This window comes from Lytechinus variegatus, chromosome 3 (assembly GCF_018143015.1).
Source record: "Lytechinus variegatus isolate NC3 chromosome 3, Lvar_3.0, whole genome shotgun sequence".
In the NCBI taxonomy this organism is placed as follows: Eukaryota; Metazoa; Echinodermata; class Echinoidea; order Temnopleuroida; family Toxopneustidae; genus Lytechinus; species Lytechinus variegatus.
Window position 1 is genome coordinate 14197142 of NC_054742.1, and position 23421 is coordinate 14220562.

The window sequence follows — 23421 nt, forward strand, 5'->3', positions numbered from 1 at the left end:
AATATATTAAGGAGAAAATCCAACAAGCATAACACTGAAAGTTACATCAAAATTGGATGGAAAATAAGAAAGTTCTAACATTTTATCAAAGTTTCGCTTAATTTCACAAAATAGTTATATGCACATCCTGGTCTGTATGCAAATGAGCAGACTGATGACATCACCCACTCACTATTTCTTTTGTATTTCATTATATGAAATATGAAAAATTATGATTTTCTCTTCATTGTCAGTGATAAATTTTTTTATTCCTCCCTAAACATATGGAATTACCATTGTTTTAACAGTTTATGGTGAAGTCAAGTTGATCTTTATTGTCAAATCTGTAGAAATTAAAATGTTGTATAATTAAAACCATAAAAAAAAGAAATAGTGAGTGAGAGTCATCATCGACTCATCTGCATGTCACTGAGATGTGCATTTTCACTGTTTTGTGAAAAAAATAAGGGAACTTAAAAATGTCATTACTTTATTTTACATCCGATTTTGAGGACATTTTCAGTGTTGTGCTTGTTTGATATTTCTCTATTGATTCACATCAACAATTTTCTGGGGGTGGACTTGACCCTTAAGATCCAATTAAAGGGGAAAGTTCATCCTGGCAATAAGTTGGTTTACATAAAAGCAGAAAAAAATATTAGTGAAGGTTTGATGAAAATCTGTAGAAAAATAAGAGGAGTTCTGAATTCTTAAAGTTTTTTTTTGTGACATCACTGTCACAGATCCTAAATATGTTGTGTAATATGAATTTTTAAAATTCTATTTTCTAAAAAAAAATTGAAGGTTATTTTATTTGTGCAGTGGATATATCAAACACACAATTTCTTTCCCCCTTCTATAAGAATTTTTTTTATTGAATAAAATTTATTAAAATTCATATTACCGGTACATGATATATGTGGGAGCTGCTCTCATATATGGCATCATATATTCAAAACTTTTGAAATTCATCTCTCCCTTCAATATTCTTTGATGGATACTTATCACACCTTCACCTATATTTTTCTACAATGTTTGAACTTATTGTCAGGATACACAACCCCATAAAGTGAGTATTCAGAAGTTCAGTTATTCAGGTACAAGTATTAACATATGTTACAAATATCCCTTCATTTTCACAAAATACATACTCAACTCCATTTTATGATTTGGACTATGAAATCCCAAAGGCTGTGAATGACAGATGATATGGTTCATATAAGACCTACTCAAAAACTCAAAAATAAAGTTGAAGTTTTCTGTAAGATGGTCACCTAGGCTTTAAAAACATTGAAAAGGGATTTGTATTTAACTCTTCCTCTGCTTGATGTCAAATCACAAATCATGATAAGCATACTTGTATATCACCTTCACCTAAAAAATACACAAATATAATGGTTGTATGCGGTCAGAATGGTCCTATTACAGTTTTCAGTATTCTTTCTTAAAGCTACCAACCATAAGAATGTGGATGCACTAACAAGAAGTATTGAAATATTTCCCTCACTTTAATCTTCTTTAAGAACTAGTTAAGCTCTTTTATTAATCATTATTCATACCAATAAAGATGTTCAAACTTTTGGAGTAATTTAATTTGACGTCTCTTTCTGCAAATTTCAATTGTTTTTAGTCCTCTTTTCTTGGAAGAAACAAAATGGGAGGGTCTTGGAGCTTCAATAGCCAAATAATACCTCAAGTTAATCCCTTATTTCTCAGAGTAGCTCCATGGTATTAAACATTCCATTTCTTGTAAAGGTGGTCAACCGATGGTGATCTTACAGAATCATTACATAATTCCTAAATCACTGTTAAATATTTCTGATAGTTCTGTGTTGCCTTGTTCTTATATATGACTGAAGGAGAAACTGAAAATTCTACTGTACATGTCCTTACTAGACATGTCTATCAGTATGATAGAGGTCCTGAGGCAGTTTGATGCAATGGATTATTAAATCTTTTGATCACTGTTCAGTTGAAAAAAACAACACATTTATTGCATTAGTTGGCAATTAAACAGGAAGAGGAAAACAATTACATTCTTTTCCAAAATATATACATATGTGAAAATTGTATATTGAACAATGACTTGTGCGTAGTTTTACTCATGATTATATAAAAAAAGTTGAAAGATCACTTGATTAGCCAGTAGAAGAGAAACGTTCCAAGTACTACATAATGACTAGCATAGCCAAGGTTGGACCACTTCTCAAGTGTGTGTTCCATTGTGTAACCCTACAAAGAAAATAAAGAAACAATGATTAGAGCTCATGAGCTATTACTTGCAAATGCTTTTTAAATTCTTGGGCATTTCTTTGCTTTTCAACCCTTTTATAAAAATTGTTGGTAAACATGAAATTAATTGATATTAATCAGTAAAAGTGAACATAACGACACACAAATATGCATTTAATATGCATGTGAAAACACATTTTTGAGCAAATTGGTTATGCTTTGCACTGATAAACTGCTGCATAATTTCCAAAATGTTTACTCAAGGCATCCAAAGTTGGTTTCAAAACATGAAGACTTGAAGGAAATAAGTCATAAAATCATGACTTGCAAGCTTTCCATGTTACATATTTATCATAAAGAATGTTGAGGCTGATTCAGCTTCCTCCTCAGTGTTATCAGGGTTAAAACTTAAATCATGACATTTCTTAATCAAGGGAAATTTGAAAAGCTAAAGTACATCACTTCTTAAAATCAGCTATTGTCTTTGAGATTCCTTGACCACAGGGTCTTAAATTCATATAAATGAAGACTAAATTACCTCTTCCTGTATTTCTGCATCTGTATTGAACATAACTCCAAGATATGCTAGATGAAATACAGCCAAGAGGCCAAACATAAGATTGACTGTAATCACACATGGATGTGTCTGCTCAGTATGTATGTGTGGTAGGTCATCCAGTGTGAATGAGAGGGAAGAAAGAAAGACAGAAAACAAACTTTAATACTGGCTGCTATACAAATTTCTGGATAAATTCCAATTATTCAAGGGGCAGTTTTTTTTCAAATATAAGTAGAAGACATGTAGCATCTGATAAAATGTTGTCATTTATTAACTCATGATGTATCACATATTAAGACATGAGGTATTTACGCTGGTTTTGCTTTGTATTGGGCTGTCAATCCACTCAAAATAGAGATAATCTTCTTTTACTTCATATTATAATTACTAGTTATGGCAATACAGTCATTTATTGAGTAGATGTAAACCTAACTTCAGATGAGTGCTGTTGGAATAACAATAATGGTGTTTCCATGTAAAATGGAGATTAAAACCTGGTACTAGTTAGTCTACTTTGTTTTTAAAAAATACAGAAAACTATCTGGTGGATGTGATCAGTAAGCAATGGAGATGTTTGAGCTGCAACCTTTGACATTTGACCCAAGGATTTATAATATCTATTGTGTGTAAAACTGTCATGTACCTACACCTCATGAATTATTCAGATTAAAGTTATTGTACAGACATCAATTTACATAAATAAGCTGTGACCTAGTGACTTTGACCTGTAGACTTTGAAATAAGTCTTTGCCTGTACTTCCGTGTGAACTAACAAATCCCCAAATCATTTTATCTGTCCACCATATCTCAATACATAATTATTGCACTGCATCTAAATTGCTAATATAACAAGCAGTGACCTTTGACTTGTAGACTCAAATTTGATCTTACACTGTATTTTGGTAGTCTACAAATGTAGACCCACATCTGCAGTGTGTGTACCTCAGCTGATTCAACGAGTCTGCATAGCAGACTAGGTCTACTGAGGCTGCAGAACTTCGCTCACCCTTTCAGGCTGGTTTGCTTTGCAAACCAGTAGCAGATCCCACCTCACGAGCCATTCAGAGTCTGCATAGCAGACTAGTATTTTGGTGTGATATACCTGCGGTACATCCAAGATTTTGTGAATATCTTGCCACCAGGTTTTGATTTATTGCATTGAAGCAATATGAGGAGCACTAGGTACAACATGACCCTTCCCCTTCAGACTTTGTTTACAGGGATATGACATAGATGGGGACAAAAGGAGAAAGGGAAACACCAGATTACCTAATATAATGATTGTTATGATATACTAACACATATGATTAATATGTACTTTTTTACAATTTTTTTTCACAAATCATACCAAATTGCATTTGTTAACTTATATCCTAGCTAACACAAGGTAAAACTAAACTCCTTAAAAAAAAGTTTGAAAATCTGAGTTTGGCCATTAATTTCTCCTTAATCCCAATTTTACATAATGCATATTTGACATCATTCAAAAGATTATTTAATTCTCTTTAGAATGATACCATGCTTGTTATGATCATGCCATCACGAAAAGAGCAGGATTCAAAAGTGTTGGATGAGGTATGAATTGAAAAGCTGCAAAACAAGCAAAAATAGTCATGAAGGGTCAATAAAGAACATTATTTTTTTTTTGTCTGTATCAACAGAGATGAAAATCAATACCAATCAAGCCCCTGCTTCTTCTTTTTGATGTTTTGTTGTGGTTTATATAGTGATGATTCTGTGATATAACATGGTTACTGTTGTGGTTTGAAACTAATACCCATGCATGTTTGATTGTTTGTTACGTGTTTGCTTGTGCAGAGGTGTGTTTGATTCCATAAAGGTGCATGAAAACATAAGAAACTTCTAATAAAGTCACTATCGCCACAGAAAAAAAAGTGACTTTCAATATTGTGTCATTTTGCAACTTTTGAATTTTGAATTTCAAGGCACTGCACCTCCATGTGAACCATAATCATATCAAATAAGGTATCATTTCAGAGAGAATTAAATGATCTATTCATTGGTATCAATCACACATTAATATTCACTAAAACCAAGGAGAGATAATTGATTTCCAAACTTTTCTTGAGGAGTTTACTTACATTCTTATAATGATGTGGGCACTCTTCTCTACATCTCCTTGCCCTTATACAGGCACTGAATATATCAGCTAATTTATGTCTGAATACTGTAAGAGATAAAGAGTATAATAGACACGATAAAGAGAAAGTAAGAAAAGGAAGAAAATAAGAAAACAATATACTCCTCATAAACATTTTTTCTGACACCCTTCAAATTAACATATATTTTACTTTACACGGTCATGTATCAAATCTACCTATACAAAAATTGGGGGGGGGGGGGCAATACGTGCATGTAACCTATCACAATTTCTAAAACACTTGTAGGTTTGTAAGGAATGTAAATCAGTCATGCAGTAAGCTCCAAACAAAGACAATTAAATACACAAGGACTACTGGAAATTCACCCTGAAATATGTGGAGAATATTCCTCTTAAGCATACAGTGTAAATGAAAAATAGGGGTTTCTGGTGCCTGATAACAAATGTATTTTTAATGAACAAGAAATAACCCCTGTAATTAAATATCAACTTCTTCTTGATTCCAGTTATTCAAATTTTCATGTCAAGGCTTATGTTTCAAAATCAACTGTTACATAATAAATGTCCAACATACACACACAAAAAAAATCAAAGCTTACTTTCTTATATACTTTTCAAATAATATCATGATGATGATCATAGAAGCACAGATCAGATATATCTCACCATGTTCTGAATATGAATAGAATCCCAGAGAAAGAAGAACAGCAGCTAATTGAAAGTTAAGACCCTGAAATATCAAAAAAAAAATTATACAAAAAATACAAGTATCACAATGCATGATGCAAACAATCTAAAAAACTAGCACATCAATGATGTGGAGCTCATCCGGCATCTCGCTACACAATTTTAATTTCAGCCCAGTTGACACTGTAGTGAACTATATTGGTGACATAAATTGAGGATATAGAATTGAAATTGGTGAAGAAATGACATAGAAGCATTTTTTGTGATCTATGAATAAATTTCATATGAATTAAGTATTAATTATTATCTAGTCAAAGTTTCTTAACTCTGTGTAGAACCTTGATGAACCTAATGTAGCTCTCAGATGGAACAGAAATAACTAAAATCAATCAACAAATAAGCACTTAATCAACAAATGAATAAGAAAAAACATTTTTTGTGATTTATGAATAAATTTTGCATAAATTAGAATAAATAATTTTCCAGACAAAATTTCAAAATTTTGTGTACAAGTTTGGTGAACCTCATGCAGCTCTACCAGATGGAAGAAAAAAAATCAAAATCTGTCAACAAATAAAGAAGAGGAATTTTCTGTGATTTATGAATACATTTCGCATAAATTAGCATAAATAATTTTCTACTGAAAATTTTCAAAATTCTGTGTAGAAGTTTGGTGGGCCTCATGAAGTTCTACCGGATGGAAGAAAAAATATCAAAATCTGTCAACAAATAAAGAAGAGGCATTTTCTGTGATTTCTGAATAAATTTCGCATAAATTAGCATAAGTAATTTTCTACTGAAAATTTCAAAAATCTGTGTAGAAGTTTGGTGAACCTCATAAAGTTCTACAAGATGGAAGAAGAAAAAAAGTAAAAATCGGTCAATAATTAAAGAAGAAAAAGCATTTTATGTGAAATTTTAAAAATATGAATAAATTAATTTCGAATAAATTAGCATAAAAATTGTTCTAGTCAAAATTTCAAAATTCTGTGTACAAGATTGGTGAACCTCATGAAGCTCTACCAGATGGAAGAAAAAAAATCAAAATCGGTCAACAAATAAAGAAGAAGCATTTTATGTGAATTTTTAAAAATATGCATAAATTAATTTTGCATAAATTAGCATAAAAATTGTTCTAGTCAAAATTTCAAAATTCTGTGTACAAGATTAGTGAACCTCATGAAGCTCTACCAGATGGAAGAAAAAAAATCAAAATCCATCAACAAATAAAGAAAAAGAAGCATTTTATGTGAATTTTTAAAAATATGCATAAATTAATTTTGCAAAAATTAGCATAAAAATTGTTCTGGTCAAAATTTCAACATTCTGTGTAGAAGTTTGGTGAACCTCATGAAGCTCTACCAGATGGAAGTAAAAAAGTCAAAATCGGTCAACAAATAAAGAAGAAGTAGCATTTTTTGTGAATTTTGAAAAATGCGCATAAATTAGCATATTTAATGAATTTCAAAATTCTGTGTACCAGTTTTGAATGCCCCACCTAGTGCTATCATATAAAGCAAACAGAATTGAAATCGGACTTGAAATGGCGAAGTAGTAGCATTTTGAAATTGTGGACGGACGGATGCCACGCCACGGCATAAGCTCATCTTGCCCTTCGGGCCGGATGCGCTAAATCATACACCGTCCTTTAATATGGTTTCAAAGCTTCTTCACAAATTATTCAGTTACCAATAACCATTATTACAGGAACGGAAATAAATGCAACAGATTTTGCTTTTCATGTTTATTAATAAACAATTTGTTTCTATTTTTAGACTGCTTTCATATGAAACTAACATATCAGTGATGACATGCAAATACTAGATACAGAAGACAACTGGTATTTTTTACACTAGTAAGTAAATTGTATGTAATAGCCATTAACGAGATAGACATAATCAACTTACATGAAGGATTGAGCTGACAGCATATGTCACAAGTACTGCAATAAAGTTGCCAAAGTTTTGACTCGTTTTGAAAACGTCTACAGATAAAACAAAAACAAACAGAGAAAACCCAATATAATCTATGAATTACATAAATATATCTTACTTGAAACAAAACTTCCTCACTCCAATACAATATTATTAAAAACTTGAATCATCACCTGCACACAGTTTAAATCTATGCATCTGTTTTGGCAGGATTAAGGATATATTACAGTCACCTAACTTATAAAATTTTCAAATAATAAATTCTATGACTTTTGAACTTAGAACTCATATCACATAAAAATCATTGATATAACAAAACTACATAGAGCTCATTGTATTCTACAGCACCCAATACCTTAAAACCAAGGAAATGGGGCCATACTAACACTAGAGAAACAATATGCACATACACATGCAAGAGAAAAACGTGATATTTTATGCGCACTTGACCTTGTGGAGTAGTACTTCAAAAAAGCGTGTTGTAACTCTATCCAGCTTTTTTATATCAATGCCTAAAATTAAATCAGATCATCCTCACTCAAATTTGGCTCACAAATTCAAGTAAAAATTGATCCCTTAAAGAAAGAGGGAGAGAGAGAGAGAGATGGAGAAGCAACTAAAAGGGGGGAATATGAAGGAGTATAAAACTTCTGAATTTGCTACAATGATGCTTTCAAATCAAAATCTTTTAAGAATAACAAAATGATATTATATTAGGGGTTCAGTGACAAGGGGCTTCTTTTGATATTTTTGCTAATACCAATATTGCTGTTGTCATTACTCTTTCATTTTTTAAAAATCATTTAAGCAAATCTGGGGCTTGTTCCATAAAGGGTTACAACTATTGCAACTTTGCCATTATGGCAAATACCATAGTAACCTTAATTTGTGATTCGCTGATGTTATCATAGAAGTTGCCATAATGGCAAAGTTACATAATGACAAACTATAAAAAAAAAGTTCACTTGTTCTGTGTTACAGAGAATCAAGAATTTAATTTTATTTAAATGATTCATTACTTTTTAAATGATTACAATTTTTATCACTTTAATCTAATCATCTAGATGGAATGTAATAAGCTTTATAGGATGAACAAATTAGTCATTAAAATCCAGCTTTGAAGGTTAAGAATATATATTCTCTTAAATTGTCCCGATCACACTATCACATTAATAATGACAAAAAGTATATATAAAATGAACTCACAATTTTTCAGCCAATAATGCATGGGTAGGTTCCAGTTAGTTACAACCTCAACAAGTGATCTTGGAATCTCTATATGAATGGGCTTAGCCACAGAGAACTCCCTAGGAATATAAATTAAATAAAACATAACTTGTAGAACAATGGGCAGAAGTATAGCAGGCCTTTAATTTCAATAGTTAGAGTAAGGCAATTTTTCTATTGGGCACATTTTTATATAATTACAGCATATATGGGGAAAAGATGGGGAAAAAAGGGACAATGAGAGGGTATTGAGTCAAATGAATAGGGCATCCAAGGCCATAGCGTTGTGGAGCGTTGTGGCCCAGTGGATTAGTCTTTGGACTTTGAAACAGAGGGTCGTGGGTTCGAATCCCAGCCATGGCGTAATTTCCTTCAGCAAGAAACTGATCCACAATGTGCTGCACTCAGTCTCAACCCAGGTGAGGCAAATGGGTACCGGTAGGAAGTAATTCCTTAAAAAGCTGTGTGCGCTATGAATGCCTAGCTTAATTAGCAGGTAATATAGGAGCGCCTTGAGCACCTAACAAGGTGGATATGTGTGAATATAAATACCCCTATATTATAGCCTTCCTTTAATTCAAGCCTTAGTATGACATGCATAAAACCAAAGACTGAAATGTAACCATCGTACTACATGTACATCATTATTCAGATACCATTCTGTAATACAAATGGAGATCTACGTGTTGTTGGTTTTTTTTTACAAGGTGATTAATGCCCCCGCCATAAGCCATTACCATGGCAAAAGTTTCCAACACATGGACAAAATATGTCTTGGCTATTACATGTATTACCCCACGACCAATGTGTGAGCTACATGTAACTATCATGAGAATTGGTTGAAAACTGATGGAGAAGTTCAAACCGCATGATTTTTACCCAAGTTTTGAAATATACTATGTTGTTAACATGACAAACGATTTCCGACATATGGAAATATATTTCCTACAAATCTTTACCTCAAGATCAATGTGTGAGCCAAATTTCATGAAATTTTTACCTAATTTGGGGCATATAATATGCTGTTACCATGGCAATGCAATTTTGACACATGCAGGTCCCCCAAGTACATCTACCATCCAAGTTTGGTTGAAAAGTGACTTACGGTTGCGGAGTTAGGTGTCATAAGAGAGTCTTGCATGTAAACTGCAACGTTGACCTAAAAATGATCTTTGACCTTATCATGTGACCTCCGACTGCAGCATAACATGCAGGTCCCCCAAGTCCATCTACCATCCAAGTATGGTTGAAAAGCGACTTACGGTTGCGGAGTTAGGTGTCATAAGAGAGGCTTGCATGTAAACTTTAACGTTGACCTAAAAATGACCTTTGATCTTATCATGTGACCTCTGACTGCAGCATAACATGCAGGTCCCCCAAGTCCATCTACCATCCAAGTATGGTTGAAAAGCGACTTACGGTTGCGGAGTTAGGTGTCATAAGAGAGTCTTGCATGTAAACTGCAACGTTGACCTAAAAATGATCTTTGACCTTATCATGTGACCTCCGACTGCAGCATAACATGCAGGTCCCCCAAGTCCATCTACCATCCAAGTATGGTTGAAAAGCGACTTACGGTTGCGGAGTTAGGTGTCATAAGAGAGGCTTGCATGTAAACTTTAACGATGACCTGAAAACGACTTTTGACCTTACCATGTGACCTCCGACTGCAGTATGACATGCAGGTCCTCCAAGTCCATCTACCATCCAAGTTTGCTTGAAAAGTGACTTATGGTTGCAGACTTAGATGTCATAAGAGAGTCTTGCATGTAAACTTTAACATTGACCTGAAAATTACCTTTGATCTTACCATGTGACCTCCGACTGCAGCATCACATGCAGGTCCCTTAAGTTCATCTACCATCTAAGTTTGGTTGAAAAGCGACTTATGGTTGCAGACTTAGATGTCATAAGAGAGTCTTGCATGTAAACTTTAACGTTGACCTGAAAATGACCTTTCACCTTACCATGTGACCTCCGACTGCACCAAAATATGCAGGTCCCCCAAGTCCATCTACCATCCAAGTTTGATTGAAAAGCGACTTACGGTTGTGGAGTTATGTGTCATTAGATTTGTGACGGACGGACAACGGACAACATTTGGATCCCTAAGTCTCGCCTTTACCTCTCTGTGGGCGAGACAAAAAATTAATAGGGTTCTCCATCAAGATACAAGGGTCATTTAAATACATTTTTGAGGCAAACTGCCTCTAGCCAACATTTATTATATGAAATTACATGTTTTAAACCTTGCAAACATTGTAAAACATAATACTAACCAGCTGGTATTTCCATCAATATCTTTTACTGCACCATATCCAGCTAGTACACTAGATGCAGTAGATAGATAACTCACAAAGTAATGACTATATCGAAATGAAGCAGCATCACTGTATGCCAGCAACCACCTACATATAAAATTTCAAATAAAATAGAATTCATCACTACATAATCAAATAGTTCAAAAGTAATAAAAATGTGCATTCATACTGATGACATATAGGGGTATAACTGTTTGATATCCTTAAAAAATCAATGATTTGATACTTGCTGAACCAATCATATTTTTTCTTGACAAGGGGGCATTTCCAATAATATACTTCCTAGTTATTGAATCTATTTTGAATTTAAACAAGTCTCATACAGTAGTTATCAATCAAAAGATCATTATAAACATGAGCATATGGTATCTTCAGCAAGAAAACTATTGGATCGGCTATTGCACATACCTTGCTTTGTAGCCGACAAATAGAACAGGTGTTACACACACTGAAAGCAGAAGACACAGAACAGCTAATAATGCATTGGTAATAGCATGGACAAACCACTGTAGATTCTGGAAGTAAAGAGAGAAAGAAAAAAAAAGAATTATAATGAAATGTGGCAATCCAATATGAAATAAGTCTTATTCAAAGGTAAAAAATATTGCAGAACTGACACATATGATTTGGAATAGTTGAATCGTGATGACTTACAATCAGTCAATATAAAAATACTCAGTTTCTTTTTTACTTATTTCAAAAGAAATTAATTTAACAAGATGCACATTCTTTTGTCAAACAGCTGAGTAAATTTTATTAATGATACTCCATGTAAATGATGGTAAAGTCAGCACTAATTTAGCACACCCAGAACCTTGTTTACATTAAACTTTACTTGTAAACAATTTAAAAATTAAGAAATATAAATACATCGGCTACAGATAATGTTTAGTGTGATACAAATCTTACCAGCTGGTGTGGTTGTAGCATTGCCATGTAGTTGGAAAAGCTCACCCATGGACCAAAGATACATGTTCCAACACAGAAGGTATAGCCAAAGTATTCAAAGATATCAGGCAGACTGGACAATATCCCTTGATCTAGATCAAAGCCTACTGAAATCACTTTCATTAACAAAATCATCTGTGCACCTGTATAAACAAAGAAAGCCATTACATTGAATACAAGAGCTCATCAGGAAACTAGCACATCAATGATGTGGAGCTCATCCGGCATCTTGCAACAAAATTTAACACAATTTTAATTTCAGCCCAGTTGACACTGTAGTGAATTATATTGGTGACATAAATTGATATAGAATTGAAAGTGATGAAGAAATGACATAGCATTTTTTGTGATCTATGAAATAATTTCATATAAATTAAGCGTAAATAATTTTTCGAGTCAAAATTTCTGAACTCTGTGTAGAACCTTGGTGAACCTCATGTAGCTCTCAGATGGAACAAAAATAATCAAAATCAATCAACAAATAAATAAGTAATTTTTGTGAGTTTTGAAAATATATGAATAACTGATTATTTAATGAGTTTCAAAATTCTGTGTTGAAATTTTGTATCACCACCTCGAGCTATCATATCATGCAAACAAAACTGAAATTGACCAACAAGTGAAGAAAAATCTTTTTTTGTGATTTATTAATAAATTTGCAAAATTAGCATAAATTATTTTCTAGACTAAATTTCAAAATTTTGTGTACAAGTTTGGTGAACCTCATGCAGCTCTACCAGATGGAAGAAAAAAAAATCAAAATCTGTCAACAAATAAAGAAGAGACATTTTCTGTGATTTAAGAATGAATTTTGCATAAATTAGCATAAATAATTTTCTACTGAAAATTTCAAAGTTCTGTGTAGAAGTTTGGTGAACCTCATGAAGCTCTACCAGATGGAAGCAAAAAAATCAAAATCGGTCAGCAAATGAAGAAGCATTTTATGTGAATTTTCTAAAATATGCATAAATTAGCATATTTCATGAATTTCAAAATTCTGTGTAGAAGTTTTGAATCCCCCACCTAGTTCTATCATAAACCCCTCAAAAAAAGTTCCGCAACTCAAGTTTGAGTGCTAATAAAATTTCTTAGTGTGCCATCATCATATGTAAAAGTGGTATCATTGGAAAGTATGATTATTCTTCTTTACGATCATGTGTCATTTGTAATGCTAGTGTTATCATGAAATACACAGACATGATAAATATGCAGCAATGTATAAAATGAAATGTTGCAAAATTCGTTGCTATGTCATGTTTGAGTTCTGCAACTCAAACTGCAAGTTTGAGTGCTAATAAATTTCTTAATGTGCCATCATCATGTGTAAAAGTGATATCTTTAGAAAGCATGATTATTCTTCTTTACAATCATGTGTCATTTGTAATGCTAGTGTTATCATGAAATACACAGACATGATAATACGCAGCAATGTTAGACATGAAATGTTGCAAAATGCGTCGTTTGCAATAGCGAATTTCCAATTGTTTTGATGATGGACCCAGTGCATTCACTGTCACCTGCATGGTGTAAATTCTATAGATAAATGGAGACTCTTGTTAGAAATCAATGTATTTTGCAACATTTCACTTCGGACTTTTCTCGATGTTCAGGGTGATTGCATATTCCATGATTACATAATCACAGCAAATGGCATGTCATTGTAAAGAAGAATAATTTAGCTTTCCAATGATACTAGTTTCATCTTTTATACTTCATTAACCAAAAAAGATATCATCCCCCAATACTGAGTTGCAAAACTTTTTTTGAGGGGTTTATAAAGCAAACAGAATTGAAATCAGACTTGAAATGGCGAAGAAGTAGCATTTTGAAATTGTGGACAGACGACAGACGCCATGCCACAAGCTAATTTGGCCCTTCGGGCCGAATGAGCTAAAAATGAGAGCATTTACTAGCATTGATGACTGAGAGGTGTAATAGCTCTGGCAGTCTTCACCTGCATTACTCAATTCTACATAGCAAGACTTGACAATTATTTTCACTTTTTCATTATCATTTTAATTCAAAAGCTAATAATCCAAGGCTAGCCTATGACTATGAGGGGCAATGCTGTGGATGCCCTCCTTCAGGAAATAAGGAAGTTAATAAATGAAACTATGAAAAAATATCAATTTTCCAGGGTTTTTGTTCTACCTGAGATCACTATTCACTTTAATCCAATTACCTATATATATTCTCTTATATAATCTTGATGGAGTATGAAAACAAATTTTAGATTTTTTTTTAAATCAGAAGAGAAAATGCATTTATTTGATAACAAGTGGAATGCTTCTGGCCGTCTCACCTGCATCACGCGGTTCAATATAGCAGCAGTGCTGACTTTGAATACTACTCTAACTCGCACAAGATGTTCAGTGATACATGGTTACTCTATGTCCACTTTTTATGAACTAGACCAATAAACTTAGAGATATGATGGTTATTCAACAAAAAAACCCAACATGGCCATAGTTCATTGACCTTACATGACCTTTGACCTTGATCATGTGACCTGAAACTCGAACAGGATGTTCAGTGATACTTGATTACTCTTATGTACAAGTTTCATGAATCAGATCCATAAACTTTCAAAGTTATGATGGTAATTCAACAGATACACCCAATTCGGCCAAAGTTCAATGACCTTTGACCTTGGTCATGTGACCTGAAACGCGCACAGGATGTTCAGTGATACTTGATTACTCTAATGTCCAAGTTTAATGAACTAGACCAATAAACTTTCAAAGTTATGATGGTAATTCAACAGATACCCCGATTCGGCCAAAGTTCATTGACCCTAAATGACCTTTGACCTTAATCATGAGACCTGAAACTTGCACAAAATTTTCAGTGATGCTTGATTACTATTATGTCCAAGTTTCATGAATCAGATCCATAAACTTTCAAAGTTATGATGGGAATTCAACAGATACACCCAATTCGGCCAAAGTTCAATGACCTTTGACCTTGGTCATGTGACCTGAAACGCGCACAGGATGTTCAGTGATACTTGATTACTCTAATGTCCAAGTTTAATGAACTAGACCAATAAACTTTCAAAGTTATGATGGTAATTCAACAGATACCCCGATTCGGCCAAAGTTCATTGACCCTAAATGACCTTTGACCTTAATCATGAGACCTGAAACTTGCACAAAATTTTCAGTGATGCTTGATTACTATTATGTCCAAGTTTCATGAATCAGATCCATAAACTTTCAAAGTTATGATGGGAATTCAACAGATATCCCCAATTCGGCCAAAGTTCATTGACCCTCAATGACCTTTGACCTTGGTCATGTGACGTGAAACTCATGCAGGATGTTCAGTGATACTTGATTAACCTTATGTCCAAGTTTCATGAACTAGGTCCATATATTTTTTAAGTTATGATGACATTTCAAAAACTTAACCTCAGGTTAAGATTTCGATGTTGATTCCTCCAACATGGTCTAAGTTCATTGACCCTAAATGACCTTTGACCTTAATCATGTGACATGAAACTCTAGTAGGATGATCAGTAATACTTGATTAACCTTATGGCCAAGTTTTATTAACTAGGTCCATAAGGGGATTTGGAGACCGTGCCTTTTCTTCTATAGCTCCAAGCCTTTGGAATTCCCTCCCTTCTTCACTTCGTGAAATTGGCAGAATAGAACTCTTTAAACCGTCTCTCCACACTCACTTATTTCGGCAGATGTGTATTGATTAACTTATTGGATGAGTCTGAGCCTTTGCATGTTTTTAACAGATATATGGCGCAATATAAATGCTGTGGATCATCATCATCAATTTATTCCTTGAAATGCAGCTGCTCAGCTAAATAAGGCAGTTAAGTCATACTGTATTACTGTAGAGTAATAAGAGACTTCTGATTATTAAACAAAGTTTTAAGTGCTACATAAGCAACAATCATTTATGTTATTATTATTTACATGTATTTGCTAATAATTGATAATCATTACATATAATTTTTTTTTTGAAATGGGCAAAACGTAAACATCACCCCCTTTGTCCATGTTTCATGAAATTAGGTCCTTATACTTTCAAAGTGAAAGTGATATTTCATAAATTTACCTTGGTCAAGACTTGATGTTCACATCATCACTGCTGCTGCTATCAGAAAAGTGACAACTATGTATCACTTCTACTAATTGCATGTGAGATAGTGAACATCATGAATAATATGACACAACTGGACAGCATCAATACCGACATCTTAGATCTGCACAGTCTACATTAACTTCATACAAAGCCACTTTTTGTAACCATGAAAAAACATGTTCATGATCAACTTACCATAAATCTTAGGGTAACATTGGTCTTCACCCAGTAACTTCAACTGACCTTACAATAGGGTAGCCACTAATAGTAAAGCTATCATTTATGTATAAGGTTTTGTGTACAAGTTTTGTGTACAAGGTCCTAGAATTAAATTGAATTTTACTTAACCATTTAAATAGTAAATCATACCAGTTAGATTGTGTAATGAGAATGATTCTCACACTAAACTTACCTCTAACTTTGTGCCAACTGACAGGATCCGCTACGAACAACTCCCTGAAGTAAAACAATACAAACGTACATAGAGATATTCAATAATTATTAATTGTGGAGACAGGAATATTTTAACATTATACAAATTCAACCTCCCTCCCTATTTTATCAAAGGGCACACTTAACATGAGGAGCATGTACAGTCAGTCAATCATCAGTTTTTAAATCTGGTTGAGTGCCCAACTAAAGGGGGTGTTCAGATTCACCTTGCAGTCTGAAAGATCACCCTCACACAAGTATACTATAATTGGAGCATTCTCCTACCTCAACCCAACCCTCCTACTCTCCACCACCACTTGCTTCTTCCATGTCCTCTCTTGTCACCCCTTCCCTCTTACCAGCCACCTAAAACTCAAACACCCTTCTCAAAACATGATCAATATTCCTCTTCAATACATGTCCATACCAACATACTCTGTTCGCCCTCGCCATCTGATCCACCCTCTCTCCCAACCCTAACATCCATACCTTAGTCTCCTTCATTTCTAACAGCTTAACACCACACATTGTTCTCATCTTTGCTCTCTCAGTCCTTTTCTAAACCCCCATTTAGTGTCCACTCAAACACATTGTTTCATTCCTATACAATTTTGCCAATCTCACTTTACTCCTACCAACCAATCCTTCATCTTATAAGAAAACCTTTTCCCCATATAAAAACTCTTTGCATTCAATGAATTTCTCCCATCCGAATCTTACCCTTCCTGTGACAGCTATCTGTCAAGCTTTCCTCTCTCATATAGATTCTTCCTGTCCTATATATAACTTATTCAACATATTTTATTTAGTTTATTAAAACTAGATAGCCCCACCAACCGTTGCTTATAAAGATAATGAATAATTTTTTTTTTATATTACTTACAATAAAATGACGGTAATGATGCATAAAATGGCTAAGATAGGTCCTTTCTGTTTGACATCAATGTGAATAAGGACATACAGCAGGATATAACCGAGTAGAGCAAGACAGATAATGTATGCTGCATCCACCTGGAATGTTATCCACATCAGATACAGACCAGAACATGCACACACCATGTGAAGAAATTTTATGGGAATTTCTGAGTTTGGTAAAATGAAAAAAAGAAATTGGGAGCATTGAAATAAATACATACATGCACATGTAGAGTAAACATGACAATTGGGAGCATTAAATAATACCAAAAAAAAAAAAACATTTTTTTCTCAACTGTGCCATATGATTTGTGGAATTAAGTCTAGTAATATGGTATTAGTGTCCATGCATAGAGAGAGATAAAGGAAAATCTTGCTTTTAGTACAGCCCTACAGGCTTTTTCATCTAAAGAACAATTACTATTGCTTTGAGGTTTATTTGATCTTCATGAAATTTTCTAGTATAGAATTTTAGATTTTTGTACAGGAATAACATGACAAAAAAAGGCTGTCATGATTATTAGAAAATATTTACTGAATTCAACCGCTCTGAAAAGTCTAAGCTCTACAAAGATAAATTGTAACTGATTAGTTCATCAAAAACAGCTACGTAGCCCCCCCCCCCAAGTCAAAGAACTAACCTAGTAGAGCAGACACTCTCAAGCTCACACAAAGTAAGAAGAGAGGGAGCATAAGGTGAATCCCTTGCAATGCAACAGACATTGTACAATCTTTGATATGCTGAACATGTGAGAAATCTGATTCTGCTCCCATATCAGATCCCGGAGCATAATCATACATTTGGTTGTTATTCATCATGTATTGTTGAATGAGTTGATAAAGTGCATCATCAGGAAGATCACGAAGTTGTTCAGGGTCAATTCCCATTGCTTCCAGATCTTCTAAGGATGGAAGATAATCTTCCATCATCATGTCACCATAGTCTTCATAGTCCTGCCAATCACCTTCCATTCTGTTCTATCTGGCTTTGGAAAATATAAAAATTGCAATACATTTTTTCAAAAGTCACTACTCTTTCAAAATATATCCCAAAGATCATGAATAAAGGACCAACAAACTTATTTTATTCATTGCAAAGTTCCATATTACTGAACATGTATATGTATTTCATACGTTGTTGAGACAAATGTGATCTGGTTCAGTTTTAAAAACTCAAAATAGGTTTTGGAGCTAGGGAAAGAACTCCAAATTGTGCTTCGAACACCAACGCCAGACTTGAAATCACCCTCTGTATCTGAAGCTGTAAATAAAGATTCTTCCAAAATACACACAAATTATTTTGGAAAATGTTCCAAAATTCTGTGATGTCTTTATACATACTTTATTATTACTGGCCTTGTATTACTGAGCGCATACATTTACACATCAAAAAATAATTTCAAAATGCTTAAGACTTTGTAATATCCTTGGCACCTTAAATGTGAATAGAAAGCTGTTTAAAAAGGGGCATTTGATATTGTAATTTAAAAAAAAAAAGAGAAGTGGAGCGTCTCTGGCAGTCCCATCTGCATTGTGCGATTCAATATAGTAGCAGTGCTGACTTTGAAAACTACTATTAAATAATTATTCATAAAAAACACCATTCACATAATGATACGGCTCGGTGTAAGAATGGCAGAGGTAAAAATGGCAGAAGTATAAATGGCAAAGGTAAAAATGGCATAGGTAAAAATGGCAGAGGTAAAAATGGCAAAGGTAAAAATGGCAGAGGTAAAAATGGCAAAGGTAAAAATGGCAGAGGTAAAAATGGCAGAGGTAAAAATGGCAAAGGCAAAAATGGCAGGGTAAAAATGGCAAAGGCAAAAATGGCAGAGATAAAAATGGCAGAGGTAAAAATGGCAAAAAAAAGAATTATAATGTTGGACTAATGGAAAGGATTACATATTTAACTCATACAAAATTGATAACACTTGAGTTGTAATTTCTTATTTTTTCCTGGACTTACATGCACGGACTTCTCGTGTCAAATCGCTCTTCTAGTATTCAAATTTGAAGCTCACTTTGAATCCTAAGTATTGTACTTAATTCATTAAAATTAGGTACAATACTTAATTCCCCTGACATTGTTTATTGTAAAAATATAAAAAAATAATTAACATGATATTGGTGAGGGTTTTAGGGAATCCATCAAATATTTCAAAAGCTCTATCTTAATGGTGACGTCATTTGCCTCTGCCACCTTTACCTCGATCTGCCAGTTTTAACTGTCATTTTTACTTCTATCATTATTATCTCCCGGGGATGGGGGAGTCATAATTATTGCTATACGCATGCGTGGCCAAATCATTTCCAAACAGGCACCCCTACACGAATTTTTCTCTGTGTGCAAGATAACCCCCTAAACAAGTTTTCGAGGGGTTCATTTTCAAATTTTCGCCCCCAAACAAATTGTCGCCAAAATTAATATGACCACTATTAAAGTTTTACGATCAGTTTTCCCATTTCCAAGGCCCGTTTCTTACTATAGGGAAGAACCCACTTTCAGAAACGTGGAGGAAAAAGCTCAGGGAAAAAAAACATACCCTAAATACGTTTGGTCAGTCCTAAGAAAAGATTTGGAATAAATACCCTAATACATTTGACTTTGTGATTGACCAGTCTTTCAAAACCACCCTTTTTTGTTTAAAATCTGCATTTTTTATACCGAGAGCTCCCGCTCCCGTGTCTAAAAGTAAAAAAGAAAATAACACGCGTTTTATTTTGGTCACGCATGACTGGCCATCCACCCGGGTTTACCTTTGCCACTCTTACCTCTGTCATTTTTACCTTTGCCATTTTTACCTCTGCCATTATTACCTCTGAATTTCTTCCCTCTGCCTTATCTTCCTCTGCCATTATTACCTCTGCCATTTTTACCTCTGCCATTTTTACCTCTGCTATTATTACCTCTGCCATTTTTACCTGACACCTAATGATACAATACTACGTTCATTGACAATAAAAGACATTTGAACTTGATCATGCAACCCAAGACTAGTCAGTGATACTTGATTACCCCTTATCTACATTTTATGAACTATATCTACTGGTATCCGGGGGGGGGGGGCACTTACATTGACGAGTGGATACCATCTGACCATTCGCGACCAAAAAAACATGTAAAAATGATGTCTTTTTCAAGATAGGGCACGTTACGTACGTAATGTGATAAGGGTGTCAAAAACACAAAAATAATGTAAAAGGGGTATCTACATGTATTTTGCTAGGAAAGCTATACGTGTTTAGGGTCAAATTTGCGGGGATGATAAAACATGATTCAAATGAATATAAAGGATGTCCTTTTTGCCCCAACACTGCGTGTTTAGAGTCTGATCTGCACGAAGTGTTGAAGGTGGGGCTGTACTAATTAAACCAAATGGTGTGTAAAGGTAAAACCAACGACAGACGGACCCGTGACATAACAATAAAATATCGCTGTTATTGTTCATTGAATGAACTTTAGGGATTCATTTCAGGGAATACTTGCAAAGACTAGAGTATCCTTTTGTTTCCAATATAATGTACTTGTTAAGGGAAGGGTTCCTGATGCCAATACTTGTTAAAGGACAAGTCCACCCCAACAAAAACTTGATTTGAATAAAAAGAGAAAAATTCAACAAACATAACACTGAAATTTTCATCAAAATCTGATGTAAAATAAGAAAGTTATGGCATTTTAAAGTTTCGCTCCATTTCACAAAACAGTTATATGCACATCTCGGTCGATATGCAAATGAGGAACTGATGACATCACTCACTCACTATTTCTTTTGTATTTTATTATATGAAACATGAAATATTTTTATTTTCTCGTCATTGTCATGTGAAATTAAGTTTTATTCCTCCCTGAACAGGTGGAATTTCATTATTTCAACATTTTGTGCTTCAGGCAAGGAGGTCCTAATCGTCAAATTCATAAAAATTGAAATATTGTATAATTCAAACAATAAAAAACAAAAGAAATAGTGAGTGAGTGACATCATCGACTCTCTCATTTGGATGTACATGTAACTGGCTCGTTCATATCACTATTTTGTTAAAATAAGCGAAACTTTGCAATGTCATAACTTTCTTATTTTAAATCCGATTTTGATGAAATTTTCAGCAATGTGCTCGTCTGATTTTTCTCGATTGATTCAAATAAACATTTTTCTTAGGTGGACTTGACCTTTAAGGGATACATTTTTAGAATATGGAAAATACGTGTTTAGGGTGCTATTCGAGACCCCATGGTCGCACATGGTATCCACTCATCAACGGAAGTGGCCCCCCCCCCCCCCCGGGGACCAGTATAAACTTAAAGTTATGACAGCAATCTCATTTACCTACAAGAATGTGTGTGTTGTGAATATACACGTTACGGGGCCTAGTATTTTGCCTTCGCGAAGGCTCCACTGCTCCAGAATGGCCAAAGTTCAATGACCTTTGAATCTGGTCATGTGACCCGAAACTCGCATGAGATGTTCAGTGAGACTTGATTACTCTTGTGTCCAAGTTTCATGAATCAGATCTATAAACTTTTAAACTTTAAAGTTATGAAGATACCAGCACGACATCGACACGGGTCGTGGCGCGCTTACACTTTTACAGCAGAATTACACAGCTAGACTACAAAAGACCTAGGACCTATGTTACTGTCCTAAGTCATCTAACTTAAAGAACATTTTGAACATATTTTAGCCTACTAATTCTATAATCTAATAATGATAATAAATTATTCGTGATGGCATCTCACCCTTGCCTATCCAAATTTTGTAGGGATTCTGTAGGCCTAAGTGTACTATTAACAGTGCTGCAAGCGCGCCAGCCCGCCACGACCCGTAAACGTGTCGAGGTCGTGCCGGTAACTTTGATTGTTTGAACATATTTTAGCCTACTAATTCTATAATCTAATAATAATAATAAATAATTAGTGACGGCATCTCACCCTTGCTTATCCAAATTTCCGTTGACAAGTCCCTGATTTTGACTGATAATGCTACAACGGATACATGTGGTGAGAGAAATCTCTGCGCTGCATGCACTGATCCAAGATCTCTTCATTCCCCGCCGCGCCGGCGCGCGCCGCGCCCCGGATCGGATGCGATGCCGCTAGCTATATTATCGCTAGGCTCTGCTAGCCTGGGCATGCAATCCGTCACTCGATCAAGGGGTCTGGATTGCAGCCTACTCATGCCTTGTGTAGAATGTGTACTGAAATCCAAATAAGGCCCTCTCGCAAGTTTTTTTTTATGTGCTAGTGGCCGGTACGGTGGAGACAAACTTGTTGATCACAGTTTTATTTATTTATTTATTTATTTCGTTTTATTTATACAGGGTAGCCACATCAGTAGTCATGTACTGTTTTCCAGGGGGCCCTGGGGTTTCGATCAGGGTCTGTGCCTGCAGACTACACCGGCCCCAGCAGCGCCCCCGGCACCCCCCCCCTTCCAGTTTATTTTACGAACTCATTTTTGTATGCAGTTATTTTTCATTTACCGTATGTTTGTAAATTTCACTGGAACTTGGAAGAATACTTTAAAACAAAAAAATTTAAATGGCACTACACATGTATAAGGGAAACCATTGCCAGCTCCCTCGGAGAGGACCTTAAGCCATCTGTCCCCTGGTTGCTTAATGCTCAATCACAGGCATTCATGCTGCTTTCACTGTGATACGTAATTAGCCCCAGTAGTCATAACCCTAAAAGGACTAGCTACTGAGATCTATCGAGGGGGCATGCGCTCCCCCCCCCCCCTTCTGATCTCGGCCGCTGTTCGCGCGATCGCGCCGAAATTCGACACGCACATTCTTTACCACGTAAACAACATGCAAGCTAGCATAAAAACAATTTTTCTGAAAATAATTATCTTTTAGTTATTAGGAATAATATGCAAATTTATTCATGAAAACATTATTTGCATATATTAAACACCCAATTTCACTTCAAATTTTCTTCTTCTTTTTTCAGATGTCATCTTCAAT

At 34.6% G+C, this 23421-nt stretch overlaps 1 protein-coding gene across 2 annotated transcripts; it reads right to left on the reverse strand.

The window, feature by feature from the left end:
- Window positions 1-861: 861 nt before the first annotated feature.
- On the reverse strand, window positions 862-22610 carry LOC121410281 (protein-serine O-palmitoleoyltransferase porcupine-like). 2 transcript variants are annotated; one of them, XM_041602264.1, is made up of 13 exons: window positions 22385-22610; window positions 18099-18443; window positions 17426-17624; window positions 16523-16566; window positions 11971-12152; window positions 11470-11576; window positions 11020-11148; window positions 8720-8820; window positions 7487-7563; window positions 5559-5622; window positions 4873-4958; window positions 2750-2857; window positions 862-2211 (listed from the first exon to the last, which is right to left on the reverse strand). In XM_041602264.1, exons 2-13 carry the CDS (start codon window positions 18427-18429, stop codon window positions 2110-2112), a joined length of 1530 nt encoding a protein of 509 aa, XP_041458198.1. In that variant the 5' UTR covers window positions 18430-18443; window positions 22385-22610; the 3' UTR covers window positions 862-2109. The 2 variants fall into 2 exon arrangements, with proteins under 2 accessions (XP_041458198.1, XP_041458197.1); XM_041602263.1 differs by having other exon boundaries at window positions 18099-18439; window positions 22385-22609.
- Between the last annotated feature and the right edge of the window lie 811 nt (window positions 22611-23421).

Bases quoted from the DNA above. Each gene is read 5' to 3' on its own strand.
- LOC121410281 (XM_041602264.1), bottom strand. From the start codon at position 18,429: ATGGAAGGTGATTGGCAGGACTATGAAGACTATGGTGACATGATGATG. The intron at 7,564-8,719 runs GTGAGTTCATTT...TTTTATCTGTAG, and splicing joins GCATTATTGGCTGAAAAATT to ACGTTTTCAAAACGAGTCAA. The intron at 2,212-2,749 runs GTAATTTAGTCT...TTTTCTTTGTAG, and splicing joins ATGCAGAAATACAGGAAGAG to GGTTACACAATGGAACACAC.